We start from the raw sequence: 20,053 nt of genomic DNA, 5'->3' as shown, positions 1-20,053 counted from the left end.
TCTCCCCTCAACAAGCCAAACAACAGAGGCAGCCCCTGCCTTCAAAAACCCTCTCCAGAAAGAGGAGCTAGGAGCCTTTTAATTATTCATTGGCCCAGCTGAGCTAGCAGCTGGGACCTGGCTCCCGCTGGCTTCAGGCACCTTCTTTATGTCCCGTTCAGTGCCTCACTGAAGACAGTTCTCTGGGGAATCTGTTCTGGTGCTTCTGGGGCCAGGATTACTGCACCATACCTTATAAGTCCCAGCTGCTGCATGGGGTTAGGTTTGCTCTGTCCTTATGAGCTCTTCCTGGTGACCTGGTTCTTCACAAAGCCAGGCTCTGGCAGTGCGTTTGGTCACATTTCAGCAACGCAGCTTTTTGTCACCCTGGCCCTTGGCCACAGCCAGGTATAAAGGGAACTTTCTCCTCTTACAGGTAACTTTCCTCTTCTCCCAGGCCCCAAGCGTAGGGAAAGGGGAGGTGAGGGAGGACAGCATCAGGGCCACTGTCACGTTGCTATTTGTGTGGACCGCGTGGACTGCAGTGTGGTTTGTGCCTCCCGGTGTGGGGGGCACTGGCTACCACATACCCCGTTAGCTCAAGGCTGCCTTTTCCCTCCCCACAAATACACACTCAGCACTCGGGACCACTTCTCTGCAGAGTCTCAGCAGGGGCAGACCTGACCGTGCCTTGCCCTCTGTGTCACAGCTTTTCCCGTGGGCACCTCTTGCTAGTTCCTACCAGCGCCAGGAGCGCCTGGAGGTGTCTCCTTATACCATTTGTACCCGGCAGACACAGGCGAGATCTGCTTCTGGGCAAGGCCCCTCCTCCCGGCCCACCTGTCCCCTGTGTCACGTGCTCCCCGAGCCTTTTGTTACCTTTGTCCTGGCCCATTTCTGCGAGCCACATCTGGAAGGGGCACTTTTGGAGCTGCCCTCACAGACCTTTGTTTTAGATAGACAGCATCACCTGATGTCCTCGATGAGTAACATTTGGTGTGCTAACGCTGCCTGGCCTGTCACACCGATTCCACTCCTTAGTCCCTGCCCTCTGTAGGAAGGATAGAGGTGAGAGATGAGAGATGGGTCTCAGACACTGCTGGCCTTACAAAGCGTTACCCACGTTCGCACCTCTGACCCAGCATTTCTACAAAGGGTATTGTTCACGGAGTGAACAATTGGAAGTAACCCAAACATTTAACAGTGAGGGATTTGGGAAGTAAATCACAGTACATTGGTACAGTGAAATACTATTCACTTGTTAGAGGCTTTTGCAAAATTATGTTTCCTTGTTGCTGTGGAACGAGGGTCATGGGGAAACTGATCAGGCTACAAAGCAGCGTGTGCCCTGTGACCCCCGTTTCAGAGTCTGCGTGTGGATGTGTACCATCACCCCGTGCCAGGCACCGCGCTAGCATGCTTCATGGATTGTCGCTTAGTCCTCGTGACGGCCCTTGGAGTTATTTACCATCATGCCCATTTTTGAGATGAGGAAACAGGCTCAGAGAGTTAAAGTCACTTGGTCAAGGTCTTGCAGCAACCAAATGGTGTTTTAGCTGTGATCTGAAGGCAGGTCCAGCTGCCTTCAAAATTCTCACCATGATAAGCAATGGGAAATACTATTAAAAAGATGCAATAGAAGAGTACGTTAAAATGTTAATACGGGTTCCCCCGTTATCTGAAAGTAGAGCGTTTCTATGAAACCTTCTGTAAACCGAAGTGGTGTAAAGTGAAAATCCTCTTTAGATTTCTTTCGGTTAGCAAAAACAGCTACTAACGTAGGTCTTCCGTAAAAGTAAAGTGGCGAAAAGCGAACTTTCGAAAAGCGGGGGATACCTATGGTGTTGATTTCTGGGTGGCAGGATTATTGGTCATTTTTGTTTTCTTCCTTTTTGCATCTCTGTGTTCAGTGATGAGCAGGTATTGTGCATTAAACGGAAGACCCCAGTAAGATGTAGTAAAGCAGGTCAGGGCTGCAGCTCGTGCTTGTGCAGCAGCTGCCCCTGGATGAGCTGGCTAGAGAGGCCGGCTGCAGAAGCCACGCTGGTCCTTCAGCCTAGCGCTGGGCCCCTTCTGTGAGGCTCACTGTGTTCACCTGTCCCCTCCTTCGTATTCAGGGTGGTTGGGAGGAAAGGGGGACAGCAGGGAGATGCCAGTAGTGCCAGGCCTTGTGGTCCCTGTCCAGCAGCAGTTGGGACTTCCCTCTGTGGCTCTAGCTTGGGGACACTAGTCATCGTGGCTTGGCCCCCTCTGTTTGCCTCCACAGGCCATTGAGAAACTGGTCGCTCTTCTCAACACGCTGGACAGGTGGATTGATGAGACCCCTCCGGTGGACCAGCCCTCTCGATTCGGGAACAAGGCCTACAGGACCTGGTATGCCAAACTTGACGAGGTGAGGCTGCCGCAGGACAGGCTTGGGGGCTGGGCTGGGGAGAAAGCTGTCAGATATCAGAATCACTGGGGAGTTTGTTAAAATGGCAGTTCCGTTTCCCAAAGTACAACTGCGTTTACCCTCTCCCCCGCCGTCCTCCGGGAATCACTACTGTGGACGCGCAGTCCTCTGCACAGGGCTGTTTATTAGGTGATTGTAGCAATGGATTGAAACGTCCCACGTGTCCATCTGCAGTTTATTATCCGTTAAATAAACTGGAAAGTCCACCCAGGGAGTACCATGCAGCTCTGAGAAAGAAGAGGGAGGCCGACTAGGGAACTCAGGGGAAGGGACCGCAACTTCCAGTGGTCCCTCGGTATCTGTGGGGGATTGGTTCCAGGACCCCCCGCAGATGCTCAAGTCCCTTGTATAAAATGGCGAGGTTCGGTCAGCCCTCTGTATCCACGGGTTCTCCATCTATGGATACAAAGGGCCGACTGTACTGTTAGGTTAGAGGGGAGCCGGGGCGTTATGCACACGGCAAGCTGCCTTTTGGTAAGAAAGAGGGGAAACAAAAAAGGTATGTTTGTATTGCTCAGTTTGCACTGGAAGGATATGTAAGAGGCAAATAAGGCTGTGGGTTTTTTTTTTTGAGGGGAGGCGGGAGGGGGTGGATGGGAACAGGTGGAGTAAGCCTTCTCAATGCATCCCTTTTATGTGTTTATTTTTGAGTCATGCAAAGGTAATACCTGTTAGAAGCAAACAAAAAATAAAAATGCAGGATAGCCACCCCTGGGAGTCCAGATTCTCACCAGGTCTCCAGGAGATTCTCACGCCAGGTGATTTTTTGTTTCTTTTGTTTGTTTGTTTTTTGGCCATGCCACGTGACATGTGGGATTTTAGTCCCCCCAACAGGGATTGAACCCTGCGCCCCCTGCATTGGAAGCGCAGAGTCTTAACCACTGGACCACCCTCATGCCAGGTGTTTACAGACTGAACTTAGAGAAACTTGCGTCCTAGATTCTTTGGCCCAGTGTTTTCACATGGAGCAGAGGGGAGTCCTAAGGACCCAGCAAAACACTGTCCCTGCGTAAGAGTGGCCTGGGGCTGCTTCTGGTCTCTAAGATGGCACATGGGCATATTTTTTTTTTATTTTATTAAGTTATAACTTAAAGAAAGCTGACAAATCATAGCTATCAATCATGTACAGCTTGATAGATCTTAACATGTTTTTACCCTTGCATCCATCCATATCAAGCCAGGGAACATTCCAGCACTTCAGCAGGGCCTTTGTGCCCCTTTCTAGTCGATATCCCCCAGACTCTTCTGACTGCTATCCTATAGGTCGATTTTGCCTGGTTTTGAACTTCATGTAAATGTCCGGCTTCTTTTGCTCAACATTGTGCGATTCACCTGTGTTGTGCGGAGCAGTGGACCTTCCTCAGTGCTACGCAGTGTTCCAGGGTATGACCATAGCACAAGTTATCCATTCTGTGGATTGTTCAGCTGATGGACAGTTGATGGACAGTTCAGGTGTGGGTTGTTTCCACGTTTTGGCTGCTGTAAATAATGCTGCCGTGAACGTCCTTGCATACGTCTTTGGTGGACGTCGGGCACAAACTCCCTAGCTGGGAGTGTGAAGAAAAGAGGACATCTCTGGAGATGTCAGTGAGTTACTAGCTGGGAAAGTCGAATGGCTTCTTTTTAGATCCCTCCTGTCTTGCCCCCAGAACTGTGTCCCCCGGAGGGAGGGTCAGCAGATGAAGAGCCACCCCAGGGTGGTCTCTGTTGTGTGAAAATAAATGCTCTCCCTCCTCTTCCTTCTGTGGGCAGTCAGAGCGGGGAGCCAGGACTGCTCGCTGTGGCAGCCTGGCTCCAGCCAAGATGCTGCCTCTGGGCACCTGGCCACTGAGTGCTGCCTAATCTGCTGCCACCACTTTGTATCTCTTGTGTTATCAGGAAGCAGAAAACTTGGTGGCCACAGTGGTCCCCACCCATCTGGCAGCTGCTGTGCCCGAGGTGGCTGTTTACCTAAAGGAGTCAGTAGGGAACTCCACGCGCATCGACTACGGCACAGGTACCCGTTACTGTGGCGGCGCCTGCTTGGCTTCGCAGTGGCCCTTTCTCGGGTTGCCTCCTCTTGGCTCTGGGTCGTGTTGGTGGGGTGAGGGAGCCAGCTGGGGTGCCGCGCGGCAGGTGCAGGTCCACGCCTGCTGCTCTGGCTTGGTCCACCAGGGGGAGCTGGTGCCACGTGCATGGTGGCTGTAAGCGCAGAGCTGACCTCTGTTCCTTGTAAAGGTGGCCCCGCTGTGTGCTCATCGTCATCACCAAACTGATAATTTGTTGAGCACTTACTGTATCCCAAGACAACCGCTTACGGAAGCCTTGAGGACTGAAAGAGCCTGGTAGCCGCTGGCAGCGCTGTGGTGCATTGCTGTTAGCCACTCGGTGCCCTTCAGAGGGAGCGCTGTGGGCATCTTAAAAGGGAAGGGGGCTGTTCTCTATCTAGGTCAGGCGTGGCTGAGGAGGGTCGCTGCTTTGAGAGGCCCGCCTTTCTTTTCCTTTCCACACTGAAGCAGGCAAATGCAAGAGCTGCTGCTCTCTCGGGCCCTTCCCTTGCCTCTGGAGGAGCCCAGGCCACAGGGGGAGGCCTGGAGAAGGGCCCCCTTGGACCTGGGTCATGGGAAAGTTTTGTCATCTGCTCCCCTGATGCTGAGGAACAGGCTTATTATCAAGTGAGACTTTTAGGGGCGGTGCTTTGACTGAGACCAGCCAACCAGAAAGACCTGGAGGCGAGAGTGGCCAGGTCAGCAGGGGCTGGGTTTTTCCTCCACTCTCAGATGCTCTTAGTTGTGCAAGGGTGATGACTGCCCCTGAGTGATGGTGGCTTGGACTCTGGCTGGTCATGATCAAAAACTGTGCAGGTGAAAGTAACAGCTCATAAGCTTTCCAGGCCCTTGGAGGGACCCTTATTCTGCAGAAATAGGACAGGAAGTCACTGAAATATTCTCTCCTCCCCTCCCTCCAGATATGTTTATTATGACACCGTGAACCATGGGATCCGGCCCAGAGTCCAGCCAGTGGTTTCTGTAGCGCTGACCATTTCTATTTGACATGACTGGGAAGGAAGGGGGGTGCCTTTTGACCCTGTAGTGTGGCCATGCTTAGAATGTGACCATGCTTAGAAGCCTTCAGTGGCTCCTATTGCTCTTAGGATAAAGTCTGAACTTTTTTACTGTGGCTGTAAATGCCTGTCTGATCTCCAGCCTCATTGCATGACACTTTCTCCCTTGCTCTCTCTGCTTTAGCCAGACTGGCCTTCCTAGGGTTCTTCAGACATACCAGGCTTGGTTTTTTTTTTTGCCTCAGGGCCTTTCCATATGCTGTTTCTCCTGGCTAGAGTGCTCTTCTGGCTTCCCTCACGCCCTGTGCCTTGCCAGCTCTTACTCATCTTTCAAATTAAATATTATTTCTGAAGGGAAACCTTCCTGAACCCTAATGTCAGGATCCCCCTGTGATATCCGCCAAGTATCACCCTATCCTTCTCCTTCAGAGGTAGGTTCATAGAAGTGATTGTATATTTAATGTCTGTCATCCTGATAGGTCATAGACTATCAAACAAGGGCAGGGACTTTTGGCCTCTGTCCCTCTAGTGCCTGACACGGACAGTGGTCGCCACCTGTAGTAGGTGCTGAATAAATAGGGTAGAATTGATGAGTGAGCTAAACCTCCAAAATAAAATGTGAATGCCTATTTAAGAATCACCAGCCTGGGCCTTTTTAGGAGTAGAATTATAGTACTCGTGGTACTTAAAAGGACGTAGTTCTTTCTGGATGGGGAAGAGGCCCCGTTACCTCTGTGTTGACCTCCCTCCTTAGAGGGGAAGTTAACAGTGATTTGGATTCTGATGAGACCAAGAACAGTCCCATGCCTTCTGGAAGACTGTCAACCTCGGCTGTTTTTTCTCCCCCAGGACATGAAGCTGCCTTTGCTGCTTTCCTCTGCTGTCTCTGCAAGATAGGGGTGCTGCGAGTGGATGACCAAATAGCCATTGTCTTCAAGGTGTTCAATCGGTGAGCCAGGCGGGAGGGGTGGCTGCCAGTGGGAGGAGGAGCCAGGGGTCTCCTTCCTCCTTGTTACCATCAGACTGGGGACAGGGTGCTAGAGGGGGCTCCCGAGTGGCTGTTGGTTCTCTTGTCCTGTCCTAATCAAGCTGTGACTGTGAACAGGGTGTCCAAGACTCCTCCTTCCGACAGGTTCAAATTCAAGTAAAAATAAGTGAAGGGAATGTTACATAATGACTGCTAATGCCTCTGTGGCATTTATCACGTAGAGGTAACTTCTAAGCGCTTTACATACAACTCTTTTTATTCTCACGAAGACCCTCATTTCCATTTTATAGATGAGGAAACTGAGGCATAGAGAAATCAGGTCCCTTCACTGAGGTCACAGCCAGCTGAACCCAGGCAGTCAGGCTCTGACCTGCTCCCCTCACCACCCGGACCACCTCCCGGCACATGGGAGTGTCTCCGTCACCAGAGGGCGCTGGCATATCTGTTCTGGGCCCCACTCTGGTGCTGCTGATGCCGCTAGCGCCAAGGGCGGTTCCCGGAGGGATCTAGGGGATGATCTCCTTGGACTCCCATCAGCTTTCCTATGGGCAACCCGAAGCGAGAGAAGCTGCAGCTCCTGCCCAGGCTCTCAAGTTGTCAGGAGGTGATGGCACTAACTCCCTTTCCCAGTTGGTGTTTTGCCCCTTTCCTGGGCCAAAAGGAGGCTGAGTGTGAGAGAAGAAAATGAAGTTCCGTAATTTTGAGTGTATCAGCTGATGCATAACATAGGCATGTAGTTTTGAATTGAAAAGGAGATCTGTTACACTCTTAGATGGTGATTTCTGGCCTCCTTTGCTCCCAGTGGCCGAAGGGTTGAGACTGTCTTTCTGCTTTTTGCCACCTCCCCTCCCTTCCCTGCCCTCCTGTGCAGGTACCTTGAGGTTATGCGGAAGCTCCAGAAGACGTACAGGATGGAGCCGGCCGGCAGCCAGGGCGTGTGGGGCCTGGATGACTTCCAGTTTCTGCCCTTCATCTGGGGCAGTTCACAGCTGATAGGTACTGAGGTGCCCTGGTCCTCCTCCCTTCCCTCCTTCCCTCCCCTCCTGCCCAGGGCACACAGTGACAGCTTGTAAAGCAGGCATTAGACCGGCTAGTGACGGAGGCTGCTTGCTGCTGACCTTCTGCTGCAGCTGGCGTGGCAGGCTGGGGAGGCTGAGGCAGATAATGGAAAGTGACACGGGCTGGGGCGAGGGCGCCTGGCGCATAATGGACTGGTGTGAAATGCGCCCCGGCTCCTGGCAGCAGCTGCGGGGTTTTATGTAGAAAACGAGGGGTTCTTTTGACTCAGTGACCAGCATCATCCACTGTTATTATGGAGCCGTGCACAGGGGGGCCCATCGAGGAGCTGCTGCTCGCTCCGGGCCCGCTCTGGGGGTTCCCCCCACTTTCCCACGGGCAAGCCAGAGCGGGTGAAGGGTCCACGTCTATTTCCACGTAGGATTAACCGCCTACGAAATCATATTAATAAACGACCCTTTGTTGAGTACTTCCCTGTACCAGGCACTGCTCTCTGTGCTTCAGGTAGATCATCGCAGGGACCCTGGGAAGGGTCTTTGCTGGCAAACCGCTGACCAGCACTTAACCTGTGCAGGCACCATGCCGAGTGCTTTACGGTGGTCCTGACGTTCAGGTGGCACTCCACAGCCCCACTGCACAGATGAGGAAACTGAGTTGCATGGCTGGAAAGAAGCAGAACCGGAGCTTATTACACTAGAGTACAAACCTGCACAGGGCCATTGATTGCTCCAGCGAGATCAGGCGTTGAGGGCGGTGGGCAGGACCGCAGTCCTGGGGTGGGTGCAGCCCTGGGGTGGGTGCAGATGGCACTGGGCTGCGGTGCCCCGGCGGTGCGAACGCCCGGTTCTGAACCCTGGGCCGCTTTGCTGTTTCCAGACCACCCGAATCTGGAGCCCAGGCACTTTGTCGATGAGAAGGCCGTGAACGAGAACCACAAGGACTACATGTTCCTGGAGTGTATCCTGTTTATCACCGAGGTGAGGGGAAGGGAGTGAGGGAGGAGCCCGCGGCAGCCTCCGGGCTGAAAGGGACTGAGGCTGGTGGCTTTGGACACAGGAGCCAGAGCTGCTGTCTGAAGATGGCAGGGCCAACCCCTGAAGTGGGTTGTTGAAAAGGAAGCCCAGCCAGGCCTCTCGGAAAGGTTAGGCCACCTTCTGACTGTCCAGGCTCTCTTCCTCTAAATCAGTACTCTGGAGTTTCTACTGGAGCTGACGGATTAAGACCTGGTCATTAGGTGGACTTGGTGACCGACGCAGCAGGTCTGAAGGGTGGGTGGGTATTGTTGGGGGTGGGGGTCGGGGGGTGTCAGCATCTTGCGGGTGGGGGCCACAGGGTCTGCAGAGCTATGTGCATGTGGACGTGTGCGACGAAGCCATTGCAAGAGTTGGAGAGACTGGAGTGGACGGCGGGACAGATCCCTGCTGAAGGGATACACCTTTGCCGGACCTGGGCCAAGGGAGGTGCTGGAAGCGCAAGTGAGCGGGCCTGGACCCCCAGCCCACCCAGCGGAGGTCATTTAACTGGGTGTCGTTGTCCTGCTAAAGTAGGGCCTCCCGCCCGTGCAGCCTGGGACCGCTTCCTCAGGGTCACCTGGGGAGCTTGTGAAAATGCACGTTCTTGGGCCCCACCCCAGCTTTCTGAATCAGAAGCTTGGGGGACGAGCGCTAGGAACCTGAATTTAAACACATATGCCGGGTGATCGTGCATGAAAGCTGGGGACCCACTGCGCTCGGGCCTCTCTTTCAGGAGGTGTGGGGACCTTTCATCCTCCCTGCCTGGTACCCGCCCCACAGACTTCCAGAGGGCACCCTGGCTCTGCCACCTGGAGAGGATCTCGCCCCCGTTCTCTTTCCTGACGCCCGCAGGCATTCCTGCTGGCCCGGTGATGTCCCTCGCACACCCGTGGACGCCCCTGCCTGTGTGGGCTTGCTTCTCTCTTGGCTGCCCGTTCTGAGCCCCCTGAAGAGGGGGAGACGCCTGGCTAAGCAGCCGTAGCTCCAGACTCTCCTGGTCAGCATTCGGCTCAGGCCTCCGCCAAACTCCAGAGGCCAGAGGGGAATGCCACGTTTTTCCAAGTCAGCAAATGAAGGCTGTCCTGACGGCTGGGCGGCCACCACTTGACTCTCAAGAGATCTGCTGCCTTCAGCACCGTAGGCAGCCCAAGGTCGGAGGGACTCCGGGGCAGCCTGGCTCACTGCCTTGAGAGCCAGTCACAGGCTGCCCTCCCCAGAGCAGAATGGGAGGCTCTGCGGAGCTCGGGGGTGGGGGGGGCGCCCAGGAGGAGCTGGGCGAGGAGAAGGGGTGGCTTCGCCCGCTCCTGGGGGTGAGAGGCTAAGCTGTTTTGGCCGGCCAGGCCCCTGGGTCCCTGTCAGTAACTAACAAGGAGAAGGCCAGGCTGGGCCTCAGGGAGTATGGGAATTGACTCCAGGTTAAAACTTTGTTTCCTTGTTTGTTTGTTTGGTTATTCTGGTTATGAAAACCCCAAAACTTTCCTAAAGTTTGGGACCCAGGTCCTCTGCTAGAGGAAATCCTACAGTGGCCACTAGGTGGCACTAAAGACACATTGAACTCGGAGGAGGTTTTCGGAACAGTTGAGGGAGAGGCATGAACCGGGAGGAGGCGGGCAGGCCCTAGAGTTCCTTGGTTGTTCCACACGCTCTGTGCGAGGCCTGGTTTTCGCCCTGGGCCTCGGTGCTTGGGCCTGGTGGTGGACGTTGGACACTAGCAGGGGACGTGCCCCAGAGCTGAGGTGACCGGCAAGAGCCCCTCTCACCCACTCGGCCAGCCTAGAGCAGGCTGGCGCGGTTCCTGATGGTGGCACACATTTGTGCTAGTTCTCCGGAGTCTGGGCTCACCACCCAGACCAGGGTTTTCGCAGCCCCCCAGTGGTGGTGAGGGAGGCCCGAGGCCTGACGCTGGGACCTGGGGACCTGGCGGCCTGCGTGGAGCTCTGTGTGCTGTGGTCAGGAAGGGGGCAGTGTTGCCTCTGGAGACCCCAGGGATCGCTAGAGCTGGTGCAGCTGGGAGATTTCACAAACAAGAAGTTGGAAATGAGACTGCGCTTTTCCTCCCGCCGGGACCAGCCTGGGACCTGCCCCGTGGCCCCGAGCATCCCGGATGAGGGACCTCACCTTGCTGGGCTCGGGCCGCCTCAGGAAATGCAGCCCTGGCGCCTTTAAGAGCCCAGGGCAGGCAGGAAAAGAATTTCAGTTTCAATCTGGCTTCTAAATTTGGAGTTTTGGGAAGGGAGGGATCAGATTTCAGCTGGAAGGGAAGGAGCTGACAGGAAGGCGCTGTGCAGAGCCTCCCCCCACCCCACCCCCCTCAGTTACTGACAGAGGAACCATTTACAAAAGGCCGATTCTCTTGGGAGTGGAGAGGCAGGAACGCAGCGTCTGTGAGTAATTTCCTGCTCAATATGGCTGCTCTGACTCATACGATTCCCCTGGGGTCACTGCGGGACTGCAGCTTGCTAGCTCGTTCTCGCTCTTTCGCTTCTCCCTTTGTGGCTAGAATGAGCGAATTTTTTTTGTCTTCTCGACCCCATTCCTTTTTCCCCCTTATCTGCTTTCCTTTCCAGAGTTGCAGAGGCTCCTTCTGAAGGACCTATGGAGACCTTGGGACCCTGAAGGCTGGGGGTGTGGGCGGGCAGCCCCTCTAAATAGCATCTCTGGCCTTTCCATGGAGGCGGCCCAGGCCACTGGGGCTCCGGAGCTTGGGCCTCCCCCCGGCTCTGCCAGCAGGCCAGAGAGGCCTTTTGGGTCCCCCACCCCGTGTCCCTAGTGGGGGAGGCTGGCCCACAGGCAGAACCCCTGGTTTCCCCGCGTCCCTGGGCCAGCCTTGGCCATGGAGCCCTCGCTGAGCAGACCCCTGGAGCTGCGGCTGTGACAGAGCCAGCAGGGAGCCTCCTGGGTGGTTTGCTCACGGGGGGCCTAGTCCAGAGTGAAACTGGTTCCCCAGCTCGTGATCCCTGAGCTTCTCAGGGCCTGGAAGTATGCAAGAGAGGGCTGGAGCCTAGCGCTCCTCCCGTGGGGCAGAGAGCCTGGGGAAGGGGCGGGGCGAGGGGAGGGCGGGGTGGAGCCTGGCGGAGTGGGACTTTGGGAACAAAGCGCCCTGAAGGCCAAGCCTCTGCAGGCTGGGGGCTCCTGGCTGCCTTCCTGGAGGAGGGAGCCTTACAGAGAGGAGGGGAAAGATTCTGGGTGAAGGGACTGGCCCGGGAGAAGCCCTGTGGGGGCCATGGGCCATGGCCTCACTGCTCGAGGAAGGAGCCTGTTGTCCTTGCTACTGAACCCGGGGGTTGAGACAGGCTTTGGGGGGCTTGGGCCAGGGGAGGGAGGTGGCAAGGGTAAAATGGCAGCTTTTTCGACTTAGATCTTCCAGTTTTGCAAGAGTTGCCTTACTGCAGGGGTGAGAGGCCTGCGAGAGTGGGTCCCCAGGCGAGTCCACAGCTGAAGGGTGGGGGGTTTGTGTTCCTGGGACCTTATGCTTATGATGCCCAGTATAGAGACCCATCCCTTCTCTCTGGAACCGCTCTCCACCAGCCCCACCTCCACACACAGCCTCTTCTGGAACCTTCCCCCTACTCAAGGTCCAAGTCTGCTTTACTTGCCAGCTCAGCCTCTTTGCTTTTCAAACTGTTTCTTCTGAAACCTGGGGCTCTGGGTGCTGAGCCCCGTTCCCCCAGCATCAGTGTTGCTTATCAGCCCCGGGTGGGGGGGGGGACTGTGTGGCGGGGGATTGTGAACTGCTTGTTAATAAATACAGACGTGCTGGCCTTGTGCTGGCCTTGTGCTGGCCGAGGGGTGCACTCAGGTGCACGAGCTTCCTCGTCTCACCGCGGTGGTTGCTGATATCACGGGGGCTCCACTGGGCTTGCCGCAGAATTTCTTCCAAGAGGAGGGACTGGGAACGGAGCTGTCCTTGCTCCTGCCTGTCCCTCGCCGCTGCCGCTGCCCTCCCTTCCCCGCTCCCCTGCCAGCTCAGGCTGGCTTTCTAAACAGACCTTCCTCCCGCATCTGTTGCAGGTGCCCTGTGGCTCACGTCTGCCCCCTCTTTTCCTTCCCCTTCTGCCTGCCATGCAGAGGGCAGTCAGATGCCTGGGTTTAGTCTGGGCCCTCCCCCAAACCGACCCCTCCCTCGGCCCTTCCAGCTCTGCCTGTGGCAGGCCAAGAGGGACCCTGTCTCTGGCACTCGTGTGTGTGTGTCCACGTGTGTGTTCACGTATATGTACGGGCCTGCAACTTGCGCGTGTGTGTACATGTGTATGCTCCGGCAACCTTGCTGCAGGGGAGCAGGGGACGGGCTCCCGGGCGACCCATCTCTCCAGCTTGTGGACTCTTTTCTTCCAGATGAAGACAGGCCCCTTTGCAGAGCACTCCAACCAGCTGTGGAACATCAGCGCCGTCCCCTCCTGGTCCAAAGTGAACCAGGGTCTCATCCGCATGTATAAGGCCGAGGTGAGTGGGGACCGGCCCGCACTCTTGGTCCTGGGCTGCTGCTTCCTCACCCCCACCCCGCTGTTTTGCTCTGAATCCACCTCTGAATTGCCGGCCAGCCCCTCTGACGCTTGAGGCCTCAGAATCTCTTGTCTGTGGGATGGGCAGTCGGAAAAGCACTGGACTGAGGCCCAGCTCTGCCCTGTGACTGAGCCAAGGCCCCGCTGCTCGGGGGTCTCTGTTCCCACTTGTCAAATGGCTGGAGGCCCTTCTCAGCTCTGTCTCCTGTGGGGACACGAAAGTGAAAACAGGCTTGGGAAAGGGTTTTATCCTTTGGAGGCATCATCCGAAGTGATGTCTCTCCAACTTTGGTGGGTCTGATCGCTGGGCAGGTGGGAGGGCTTGTGGGGAGGCCGGGAGCTGGCATTTTTGATGACCACTTCAGGTGGTCCTCCCTGCTCTCCAGTCAGAGAGGCAGGGAGAGGTCTGGATTTCCAGAGCTCCCCGTGCTGGGAGGCGGCTGCCCTCTCTCCTGCCCTCTCTGCTCGTCCTCTTTGTCACCCTTTTCCCAGCCAAGGAGGTGGCTCCTTTTCTGGCAGATAGGCAGAAGACATTTCTTCCCACCCCGTGCTTTCCTCTGGCTCCTTCCACATCTTATGCAGACCAATCCTGGAACTGCTTGACCTTGGCCAGGGGAGGGCTTGGGTGTGAAGTCCCTCACCTGGAGTAGTGGGTCCCAAAGTCCCCTCTTTATCACCCTCAGGCTGGTGGTCTCAGGCGTTGCCCTGCAGGTGTGCCTCTCTTGACCCTTGGTCATCCCTCTCCTGGGGGCGGGGGGTTCTTCGGGTGGCCTCCTGACACCCAGAGCTCACTCAGGCCCGTCAGCAGAGGCAGAGGAGCAGGGAGGGCAGGGTGTGGGGGGTTGGGTGCATGTGGTAGTAGCAGTGCTTCCAATGGGCCTGGATTCCTCTGCGTGGCCCTGAAGGGGTTAAAGGCTCTGGAACTGACCGGGCCTGGCCCTCTCTCTCCCTTCTGCCCCCTCCGCCTCCGGTCCCCTTCCTCTGGACTTCACATCCTGTGTTTAGGTTCCAGCCCACATACCTCTCTAATCTGAGAGGAGCCTTTGCTGGGGCTGTGCAGGCTCCTTCCGGCCGCAGCCCGGCCCTCCATGCTGGCCCTCCTGCTGGAGAGCACCCGGGGTCCTGCCCTCCGCGTGTTCCGTTGTTCTTGACACCCCTGCCCGCCCCAGTCCCACAGTGGGTGCTGAGGGGGACTGCCTGCAGGCGGGACACTTTGGTGTCTTTCCTGCTTGGGATCTTAAATGCCGTCCTTTCTGCAGGCTCTTACTTGAGTGACTGAGCTTATCTTGACCTGGGCCCCTAAGGGCGGAAGAGACCCTGCCTCCCTTCCCTACCTGCCCTGTCCAGAGGCAAAAGAACTCTGGCTGACAGGTTGAGGGAGGAGCAGATTAAGATGAGAGATGGTGATGGGGCCACACAAACAAAACGGTCCACGGTGTAACAGTTGTCGGTGTTTCTCTGGATGTTGAGCACGAGGAGGTCAGCCACTGAAGACCGCCCGCAGCTCAGGACCAGACAGAGGGAGCCCGAGCACACAACCCAGCGCCCTTCCTGAAACCGGGAAGTTCCAGCCCTGGGTGCACGCAGCCTGCCGGGCGCTGCACGACGGCCACATGGCTTTGTAGGACAGCGCTGGAACTCACTGACTTTAGTTTAGGGACACCAAGTCTCTGTGACATGCGACACTCATTTGTAAGTTGCTAGCAGGTTGCCCTTAGTCTTTGGTCCCTGTGAGTCACGTGGTCATATGCTCTTTGCTCGGAGAAAAGCAAGGAAAGGACTTGCTTTTCCAGACCAGTTCTTGGTCCTTGGGGAAGACCTTTGAGGCTCACCATTCTTGAAGTCCAGATGGGGGTTAGCAAAGGCCAGAGCCCCTGGCCAGAGACGGCTGCTGGAGGGGAGCGGGTCCCCTGAGCTGCCATAGAGGCCTGACCGGGCCTGGCATCAGGATCTGGGACCAGCTGTCTGCATCTCCAAACTGCCTGTCAGTTCAGCCTTTCTGAACTGAAGAACCAGATCCTTTCCGGGACCCTTGTGGGTGGTGGGGCCTGTCTTTCCTGAGGGCTGTCACCGTGCTGGTGCTCCCTTCAGGAGCGCCTGTCAGGACCTGGGGAGCCCCTTCTCCCCCCGAGTCGCTGGGACCTGGGAGGGCCTCCAGCTGGAAGGTCTGCACATGGGCAGGCGGAAGCTGCTGCTCTGTCCAGGACACAGGGAGCGCCGGGGCACAGGTCACTGGAGGAAGGCCTGGCCGGAGGCTCCCTCTGCTGTGACCCTGGAGCCCCCGACTTCCTTTGCCCCAAGCAGCCTTTTGCTTTTAGCCCAGCTCCTCGCCCCCCCACCCCCCAGCCCCAGGCCTTGGGGAAGCTTGTTCTGGGTCCCTGAGGGCGGAGTGGAGAGAACCTCTGCCCCTGCGCCCTCCCCCTAAGCCTCTTGCCTTTGCAGCTTCTCAGGCCTGAAAGCTAGAAGCAGGTTGACCTTTGACCCTTTGTGGAATTCCAGGACCCTGGGGGGGGGGCCCCCCTGTGACAAACTCCCACCACTTCCTCCATGACATAAGCACAATGGCAGCTGCCTTTTCTTCTGGCCTGGATCTGCTGCTCTTCCCTCCCCCCGACCCCCAGCTGCCTGCTCCCCACTTTCTGTGCCCCAGGCCCAGGAGCCTGGCTGTGGCCTGGAGCTCTGCTCCCACACACAGCTTGGTTCCCCATCCTTCCATCGTAGATTTCCCTTCCTGCTCACCCCCTGGTCCCCCTTCAGGCCTTGTGGCCCACCCCCCACTCTGACACACACACGCACGCACACACACACACCACACACAGACACACACACAGGCCTTGTGGCCCACCCCCCACTCTGACACACACGCATGCACACACACACACACTCCCCCCCCCCCCCCACACACACACAGCTGGGCAGAGACCTCCTCACCTCTGCGGCTGCTTGTTGAGATGAGGGAACCCGGGACAGCGCTGGCGTGCCTTTATTCCTCCGAGTTAGTGGGAGGAGAGCACAGTCACAGGATGGAACTCTCACCCTCTCGGAGGCCGTAAGTCTTGTTCCACCCCAGCCAGGAGGTGCACATTCTGCCTGTTTCTGTGGCCAGAGGTCTGAGAGGAGGCAGATCCTTCTTCACATGTGCGGGGCTGCTGCCTGTGTGGTGGGCAGGCGTGGCAGGGCTGGTGCAGGGGGCTGGGAGCTGGGGCCCCCTCACCTTCCCGGTCCTGTGCTGTGTGGGCCTGGGGTCCGGCTGCCTGGGGGCCAGGCCAGCTTCTTGGTCGGCCCTGCTTCTCTCTGTCTCCCCTCCTCTGCCAGAGCCCTGGGGCTGAGGCCCTGGCTGGGCTGGGTTCAGGGAGCAGCGCCATCCCCTGCTCGGCCATCCCCCTGCACAGTGCTCTTGTTCTCTGCCCCACGCACGGGGCTGCTGGGAATTGCCCTGGGGGTGGGGCGGCTGTCAGCTGGTTCTTATTGTCTCACTCTGAAGTGCCCAGATGCCTTTTTCAGTCTAGAGAACTGAACATTGGGAAAATGGGCCTTGGACCCTTCTCAGGCTTGGGTCCCAGTATCCCCACACCTCTTCTCCAGGACTGGGAGAACCCTCATGATCTGGAGGGTTCTTTTCACCTCTGGTCCCCAGCTTGTCCCCCTGGGCCAAGTGATGTCACTTGGCTGCCTCTCTTCTTGGCTCCTGCCTCGTGGGGTTAGGCTGCCTTCTCTCCCTCCCCCTCTCCCTCGGTCCCTCTCACTCACTCTCATTCTCGTTATTTGCTGGACCTGACCTGATTGTCGTGGAGTGGGGGGGGTCTTTTGGATGGGAGGGGGTGATCAGGAATGGGTCGGAAGCTCTGCCCTCCCCCAAAGGCCTGGCCGCTTCCTGGGCCCTGGGTGTCTGCTGGAACTGCGCTGCTCCGGGCCTCCGGAGTCGTCCAGGGGTCCCTCGTCCCTCGGAGGCCCGAGAGGCTGAGCAGGCCTTGGCAGGGGTGCAGTGCGGCCCTCACCTCTCTTCTCTGCTCCCTCCTCCTCGCAGTGCCTGGAGAAGTTCCCGGTGATCCAGCACTTCAAGTTCGGGAGCCTGTTGCCCATCCACCCGGTCACATCGTGCTAGTGCCTGCCCTCCCCCACCCCAGCTGTGGCCCCTCCCCACTCCCTCCCTCTGTTCTTTGTGCCTGCCCTCCCCCACCCCAGCTGTGGCCCCCCTCCCCACCCCCTCCCTCTGTTCTTTCTGTTTGATGAGAGGCTGTTTACTGGGGTGGGTGGTGAGCGCGGGGTTGAGGGAGGCTCAGGGCATAAAGCTGAAGGACCCAAGTTGGGAGAAGTGACCAAAGTGTGGCCAGTTTCCTGACTTCCCCTGTGGCGGACAGGCAAGGAGAGAGGGGCTGGCGCAGGGTCCCTGGGCCCCCACTACCGCCCTGGGCTCCCTCTCCTCCTCCCTCTTCAGTCCCATTTGAGACCAGGCTGTTCTGGGCCGCTGTGGGGAGGGGAGGCACTCTGCTGCTGCGTTGCTTTCCCTTCCCAGGTTGTCTTTCTAGGGGTTGGAGCAGCTGCTCCCCCAGGGCGTGGGTCAATTTCCCGAGCCCTGTTTGGGTGGGCGTCTGGGTGTCCTGAGGGCTGGAGGCTGAGGCTGGCGGCCAGCCTGTTGGGGGTGGGGGTCGGGAAGGGAGAAGCCTTGGCTGTTGTGGCCGGTGACCCTCCCAGCTCCTCCTCACGGCTGCCCCCTGGGCCTGTGGGCACCTGTGTCCAGTGCCCCATCCTTGCTTTTCTGCTCTTTGGCTTTTGGTTCAAGGGTAGCCTCTGGAGGGCGCCGGCAGGGCTTGCTCACCAGCGGATTGGGTGAGGCCTGCCTTTCCAAAGCTCTCCCTGGCTGGGAGGGGGTTGAAGGAAGGGGGGCGGGCTCGGGGCCAGTGTGGCCGTGGACAACCTGGGCTCCTCTCCTCATTCTCACGTCCCTCACTGCCGCTGCTTCTGCCCCTCTAGCTGGGCGGTGGGTGAGTGGGCCGCGGGAGGGCTCCGGAAACAGCAGCCCACCCCCTTCGTCCTCCCACCTCCCCGGGCTTGCCTGCTGGAGTTCCAGAATGAGCTCTGAGGACGGGCAGGGGCTGGGCCGGGCAGGCCCACCTGGGGGGTGAGGGGGTGCTGGGAGCAGCAGGCCAGTTCCAGAATTTTCTTCGGGGGGTTGCTTCCAGGCCTGGGTCTCGCAGACTCTCCCCTGCCCAAGCCCAGGTCGGCCCATCTCCACTGCCCCCTCCCCGTATCTGGGTCCACACAGCCTTTGGGAAGGGGGAGCACCCGAGAAGCACAATTCAGGGGCTTGGCCTTCAGGTCTAGGCCGACGGCCTGGGCAGAGGCTGGGACAGGAGCTGCAAGAGTCACAGAAATAGTTTTCCTAGGAAAGGCTCAGTCCCTCCCTCCCTCCCTCCTTCCCTCCCTCCCAGGGTCCAGACTGCAGCTTCCTGGCCCCTCCTTCCCTGGGCCCCCTGGGGCCCCCAGCCCTTGGCGCCTTCATTGCTCTTCAGATTAAAGCCTCTGTTTACACCTGTCACCTGTGTGAGGTGTGTCTTTTCATGCCACATGATTGTTCCTTCTCCACGTGACAGTTTGTCCCCCATTAAGTCCCCTTCCCTTGGGCCACGGAATCTGGGGCTTGAGCTGGTCCAGCTGGGGTCTGGGTTGCCTGGGCGGGCTCGAAGTGGAGACCCGGGTTCAAATCCTGGTTGTCTCCACCCTCAGCTGCAGGGTCTTAGGTAAGTTCCTGAATCTCTCTGAGCCTCAGCTTCCTCATCTATAAAATGGGGATACTCACAGGGTGATTGCCAGGAGAAGATGAGGGGTATGACGTCCTCAGCGCAGGGCCTGGCACATAGCAAATGCTCCGCGGTCGCTGCGGCTGTTTCCTGATCAAGGCAGCCTTTCTGAACCCCTGGGTCGGCCCCGAACTGGCCTGGGGAGCCATTGGACTGGGCCTGGCTGTGAACTGTGCCCCTGCAGTTTTTAAGGGGGTGCCCTGTGCTCTCTCTCCTCCACGCCTCATGTCCCTGTCCTGCTGGAGTTGGGAGTCTCTGAGGGGCTGCTGTGCCTGAGACTTGGCTGCTGTCTTCAGACGAGCCTCCTCCTCTGAGAACAAGAGCCTTGGCCTTTCTCCCAGCCTCGGAGGGGAGGGCTTGCACAGGGCACAGAGAGCCTGGTGGCCAGGAGCCAGGCTGACGTGAGATCAACCCAAAGCCCACTGCTTGGTAGCTAGGAGACCCTGATAGTTGACTTCATGTCTGAGCCTCAGCTTCCTGATCTGAAAGATGGGCATAATAATACTTAGATCACGGATAGTGAGATTCATTCATTTCACAAACGGTGGCTACATATTTCTCATTCTAGTGTTGATGGCAGTAAATCCCCAAATACCAGAATGTTAGGTAGTGGCATGTTACTACAAAGAAGAAAATGAGAGCAGTTAATTAGATAGGGTCAGCGAGGGAGTTTGCTTGAGCTACAAGGGTCAGGAAAGACATGAGGAGAGCTGCAGGCCAGGGCAGGGGAGCAGCAGGGGTGGAAGGGCCTGGCTCCAGCCAGTTGGGGAGGACTGGGAGGAGGGGTGGGGGAGGGCTGGGAGGAGGGGCGGGGGAGGGCTGGGAGGAGGGGCGGGGGAGGGCTGGGAGGAGGGGCGGGGGAGGCCAGGCTCTGAGGCAGCGGCCGGGGTGGGGGGGCCCTCATGAGCTCTGCTGAGGGGTTTGGGGTCCAGGCTGGGAGCTGTCTGTGGGAAGCTGCCGGAGGGTTTTGCACAGGAGAAGGGCCTGGGAGGGTGGGGGGAGGCGGCCCCATCTGCGAGGCTGGTTCGGCACAGGAAGAAGGGTGAGAGGGAGAAGAGTAGCCAAGGACACCCCCAGGTCCTGGCACGAGTGGCTGGATGCCGCTTCCTGAGGTGGGGCTGAGTGGGGATGGGATTTGCCGCTGGGCGTGGGGATGCTGTTAGCTGCCAAGCGGGGGTGTGGGGTGGGCAGCTGGCCGCGGGGCAGCCGGGCTGCTGCGGTGGGTGAGGGACTGGGCAGCAAGTGACGGGTCCCAGGC

At 57.8% G+C, this 20,053-nt stretch overlaps 1 protein-coding gene across 1 annotated transcript in view; it reads left to right on the top strand.

Annotated features, from left to right (window-relative positions):
* Positions 1 to 18,533, top strand: part of PTPA (protein phosphatase 2 phosphatase activator) — a 28,206-nt gene extending 9,673 nt beyond the window's left edge. The window contains exons 4-10 of the mRNA XM_068552915.1: positions 2,246 to 2,371; positions 4,310 to 4,427; positions 6,324 to 6,423; positions 7,334 to 7,458; positions 8,356 to 8,456; positions 12,828 to 12,935; positions 17,022 to 18,533. Of these exons, the coding sequence (XP_068409016.1) occupies positions 2,246 to 2,371; positions 4,310 to 4,427; positions 6,324 to 6,423; positions 7,334 to 7,458; positions 8,356 to 8,456; positions 12,828 to 12,935; positions 17,022 to 17,099 (756 nt within the window). The 3' untranslated portion in view covers positions 17,100 to 18,533. The remainder of the gene's footprint in view (positions 1 to 2,245; positions 2,372 to 4,309; positions 4,428 to 6,323; positions 6,424 to 7,333; positions 7,459 to 8,355; positions 8,457 to 12,827; positions 12,936 to 17,021) is intronic.
* The last annotated feature ends 1,520 nt before the right edge of the window (positions 18,534 to 20,053 follow it).

Source organism: Eschrichtius robustus, chromosome 10 (genome assembly GCF_028021215.1).
Source record: "Eschrichtius robustus isolate mEscRob2 chromosome 10, mEscRob2.pri, whole genome shotgun sequence".
In the NCBI taxonomy this organism is placed as follows: Eukaryota; Metazoa; Chordata; class Mammalia; order Artiodactyla; family Eschrichtiidae; genus Eschrichtius; species Eschrichtius robustus.
The sequence above is the reverse complement of the archived record's forward strand: the minus strand, read 5'-3'. Positions and strand labels throughout refer to the sequence as shown.